This window comes from Phytophthora parasitica (genome assembly GCF_000247585.1).
Source record: "Phytophthora parasitica INRA-310 unplaced genomic scaffold supercont2.27, whole genome shotgun sequence".
Lineage (NCBI taxonomy): Eukaryota > Oomycota > Peronosporomycetes > Peronosporales > Peronosporaceae > Phytophthora > Phytophthora nicotianae.
This window is the reverse complement of record NW_008649013.1, coordinates 145,880-150,897: the sequence shown is the minus strand read 5'-3', so window position 1 is coordinate 150,897 and position 5,018 is coordinate 145,880. Positions and strand designations below refer to the sequence as shown.

At 44.6% G+C, this 5,018-nt stretch overlaps 1 protein-coding gene across 1 annotated transcript; it reads left to right on the top strand.

Annotated features, from left to right (window-relative positions):
* Nucleotides 1-3,622: 3,622 nt before the first annotated feature.
* On the top strand, nt 3,623-4,967 carry PPTG_11534 (hypothetical protein; the record flags this gene model as incomplete). Its single annotated transcript, XM_008907623.1, has 2 exons — nt 3,623-4,862; nt 4,933-4,967. The coding sequence occupies 2 exons, from the start codon at nt 3,623-3,625 to the stop codon at nt 4,965-4,967; spliced, it is 1,275 nt and encodes a 424-aa protein (XP_008905871.1).
* Between the last annotated feature and the right edge of the window lie 51 nt (nt 4,968-5,018).

Genomic DNA, 5,018 nt, shown 5'->3' with positions numbered 1-5,018 from the left:
CTTCTTAATGATCGACTCTGTACTCAATTGTTCGATAATGCGAAAAGTCTTGCACACCATACCTTTAGCGACCATGATTGCAAGAATAAAGCGTTCACATCCTAGGTCCTTGGTCTTGAAATACTCCGTAATTTCAGCATTCACGTCAGCAATGGTGGTCTTGTCCTTAGCCGTGATCGACATATCATTGACTTAAAGACGCACGATTCACTCGTCGTCACGTTCACCACCTCATGTATTATGCCTTTCTGCCAAAAACGCCCTCAGTTTTATGGTCCTACGTAGGAGTGTTGCCCTTACGGAAGACCTTCTATCTGATCGTGTGCTTCCGACTAAAATTTAGTCTAACCCTTCGACGAAAAAAAGACGTTGCCAATCAAAGAAAAGGGGTATTGCTTTACATACTCGCGAACAAATTGTTGCACTTCAATCGGCCATTTAGATGACCGCTAATTCTTTGGGGTGTCGTCGACATTTCCTGTTGTCTTGAAGAGATGGTACAATCTCCGAAGGCTTCTGGGCGAGACGCCCAGTACACCGGCAACTACGCTGATCTCAATATTGTAGACATACTGCAAGACAATGCCACGCCAGCGTATGTCTGATGAGTAGCCCATATTTGATTTAAAATCAATCTGTTGTGGATACCTTACGTAAGGGTAAATGGCCGGCAAATACTGGCCATTCAGCCCTTAATTTGTTAAAAGGTACCCTTTAGACCAAATCGGAGCTCTTACGTAGGACCTCCACAATCAAGTATTATTGGATCATAGTCGGCAAAATCAAACAGTGTTATTGGTCAAATATCATTTTATTTAGTGGCCTGGCTTAGCAATTCAACTCCTGTTCGTCCTCAAATCCCACCTTTAGCCCTACCCACCCTTGCTTAGGACCAGCCTTTAAAGGTCAGATTGGCCAAAACTTTGGAAAGGCACAATATATGCACTGTACAACACTGGATTTGAAACGACACCGATATCCTAAAAGCGCCTTTATCAGTACGGTATACATGTACTGGATCTTTTTGACGCGTGTTGTATACTGCAGGAATATGTTTGAAACAACATTCAATGATATTTGTATTAACACTGGGAACTGCAGTTCGCCCAATGAGGTGGATACGGTGGGTTTAAAAGTAGTTTTATCCACAGTAAGCTTCCAGCCTAATCTTAATCCATACATTCGAAAGCAATCCCTGACCATCCTAAACTAATAAGCCACAGAGTGGGACTTAGAAATAAATGATACCCCTATTAAAAATACAATGTCTCTGCGAATGCTTTTGCATTTCACTCACTTCATAGTACCGTTAATAGCCGAATGGAACATTCGGACTGTCGAAACGTGGTGTGCACTTTGTTGCGGATCTGTGTGTTTTTATTGTATATCTCAAATCTTGTATCGAGCTAGCTTGTTTTATATTGTTTTACTGTAGCTGTTTAAAGTGTACCTTACGTAACTTGTTATTGTTACAAAATATTGTTGTTTGCCATTCAAAACATTAGTCGACGACGATGCAATTCAAACATAAAGGCAGCTATCACGATCATGCCTTGATACCTGTTTATGGACCTCCCCTTTATCCGAAGGTTGAACGTTGGAGTTTGGTGTTCGATCATGTGATTGTTCAGGCTGTACAGCACAGCACATTAGTCAGGAGTACGATCATAGTACCCTTCGGATATCATAATTCTTTCTTAAATAAAAAATGAATTATGAATAATTAGTTTCGATTTGTGGTTTCATTGTTCAACACGCGACAGTGTGACCGACACCAGCTGTATAAAAGTATCTGATCCGGACAGGATCATCCGGTCCAGACTGATCCGAGGCAAGAAAAGTCATTTACGATTCGTCTTATCTTAGAGAGGTGTGCACGTTACTTCAGTTCATTGGCACCCGTCTATTAGTAGGTATAAGTGTCTGAAAGGTTTCTACCGTTTGCCTATCCTTGAGCTATGCTAATAGAAATGATTTTTTTTTCTCGACTAAAGCAGTAGGTACCTCTAGACTCTATTAGCGTATGGTCAGGTTCAGACTGTTCCGAGCATTATTTACAGTGCCACCTTGGCACAAGAAACTTTTATTTTGGTCAACCAAAGACCAAAACGCCTTCACAACGGTTCCATCCTCACGAGGTGCCAGTATTTTTCCAATCAATCCGTGTGGCTGTAGCGTGTACGTACGGTGAGTAGGCCGACGTCATGCACAATCTTGTGATGTTTGATGGATTCACACGCTCCAACTTGGCAACAACTTGGACAGTGGCTACACAGTCTTGTTGGTTCACATGCCTGTCTTTCAAAGAAAAAGCATTCCCAGAGGCTACTCCGCGTACGCTGCTGCTGACCTCGTGACAACGATCGAGCAACACTGTCCAACTGTAGCTCGTCTAATTCAAAACAGAATCATATGTTGTACAGACAACTTGTTTTGTTGGATACAGCCTTACCAGAATGTGCCTTTTCCCAAACGCGCCACTCCAATCCTTTCATAGCTTTATCGCCCAACTGAAACGCGTCGCTCTCGTCTTCAACCTCTCATCGACCTCCACATAGCTCTCAAGTGAGAGAATCGCAGTTCTCGAGAGCACTTCCGCCGTGTGTGCTTGTAGGTCAATGCGTGTGTGCAGCGCAGCTGCCTTGGCGAAGGACAGGTAAGAGGAAGACTTGCAGTGCTTGGAACGAGTTAAAATCAATACTGAATTGATGTTGAGTATGTGTTGTTGTGTAGGGGGAAGCGTCGATCTCCCTCACCATTATGATCAATATTTCAAATCATCCCCAAACAAACTATCATATGCGGTGACATCATGCGCTTCAAAGCACCTGGAATATTATAACCTGTAATATTTGGTTATTCTGTATATCCTTGATACAGAATACGGTGCTACTTGTACTAGGCTAAACAGGCTAACATCCAGATTGTATCGTACGGCAATGCAGATAAAAACTGGTGTAGTCTCGTTCTTGGTAATATTACGCCACCCAAAGCCTGGCTATCGTTTTGCGAGTGATTGAAATCCCAATGAGATTTTCTATGCTGCTCTTGAAATTACCTTACTAAGTGCATCTTACAGTTTTACATGTCTGTCTATATAATTGTGGCATTTCTCAATATAGCAACGAGAGGTGTGAGATGCCAAAAATGGAAAGTGTACTCTTTGGAGACCAGGCTTATATTGATGCGGACGACCTCGCTGTCTAGGCGTCCAGAGCTTCTGGTTGGACCTTCAATTTCTACTCCATTGCGAACTCGTAGAGGATGGCTGGGCTGGGCTGCAGCCCTAAAGCGAGCTTGGTTATCCACGCAGGTGAGCCACCGTGGGCAGTATTCAATCGAGCGTGTACTAGCGCTGCACGAGTATACCCGCTCTACGTCAAGGACTCGAGCTCTTATTGTATGTGTAGGGACACCACTCCCGACTATAATAATGGTACTCGTTCAAGAATCTGTGCCACTACAGGATCCAGCGGACGGTTGGCGTGTAAACTCTGGGATATGGATTCGTGGGGCCATTGTGAGCGGGGTAGTAGCACACACGATTGTTTTTCAACTGAAACACCTAGTGGATGGGGTCACGATATCAACCAAGCAACTTGGCCTCATCGTAGCTGTCGTAATGGCAGTTTACACCATCATTGCGGTAGCTATTGCTGCCAACGTATTTTTCCCGATTCCTTTCATGACTATTACGATGACCCTGCCTTTCTTGGCCCTCGTCGGGGGCTCCTTTCGACTTTTCGTCGGTAGTCAAACAGTTCATGAAATACTGAAACAACGAGAGCGGTTGGCACATTTCACCCTCTATCTTGCAGCGCAGACGCTGATGTCAGTGACGTATCCAGCGTATCAAGTTCTTTTTCAAGCTGCAGCCGACGCAGGGTATGAGTTAACCGTCGTCGCTCTGCTTCCTATCGTGAAACTTGTGATGAGGAATATCATAGCGTTGTCTTTATCTCGCATGGACGATATGATGCCCGAAGCTGTCGTCTTCTCGGTCGATTTCTTCAACGCGTTCTATATCATAACTAGCATGCAGAACGCTTCATCTTCGGCAACTGTAGCCATTATTATGGTTGCAGATCTTATTCACACAGTCGTGGCTTGGAAAAGTCTCCGACGACGAGCATCCAGCATTATTAGGGAGTCCCGGGCTGGTGGTGTCGACCTAAAGCTGCCGGACATACTTGACGTTGCTTCCTTTCTTCTTCGAACTCATAAATCGGAGAGTAAAAGCTTTGCTCATGTTCAGATTCGATCATGTATGACCCATCAGTTGTCTCTCGAAAATCGAATTTTACTTGATGATCTCACCAAGGCGACAAAGCACCATCAGTTTCCGATGATCAGGTCGCTGGAACACGTTGGACGTGGTTCAGATAACCCACGGTGGTCTTGTGTGTGGAGACGAACGAATGTCGTACAAGTACAACCCATCATTGTGAAGACAAACGAACAACTCAGGCCAGAAGCCAAAGACGAAAGCCAGCGCCTCGACGGGGCCTTGAAGGTCCTTTTCACAGCAGAATGCCTGGTCCTTTCGGAATATCTGGAGACGTTTGTTCCAGTCTTATACACGATCTACATTATGGTCATGGTCCACCTGACCAGCGCGAAATATCACACTGAGCTGTCTGGTGTTACTGTTGACACTATTGGCAGCAAAATTCAAGGAATTCTAGCCTATGGACTACTGGAATTACTCTCGTTTGTAGCTCTAGTAGCACTGATGCGACGTGGCTGTGGCGTGCGAAGTCTCCATCACCTCGCATTTGTGTTAGAGACACATATGCCGCACATCCAAGATAAGCTGCTGGCATGGGCGTTGCTCACACTTGGATCTCGCGTTGTGCACTTCGGTACGTGCAACGTTATAAACCTGGTTCTTAGCCTTGCATTGTTAACCTATAAAACCATAATGCGTGGCAGGGGTCGACTTTTCCTTCAAATTTGACTGGGTTTAACGCCATCAATTACGACAACTATGAGTATTCACGCCGTTTCCAACGTTACTT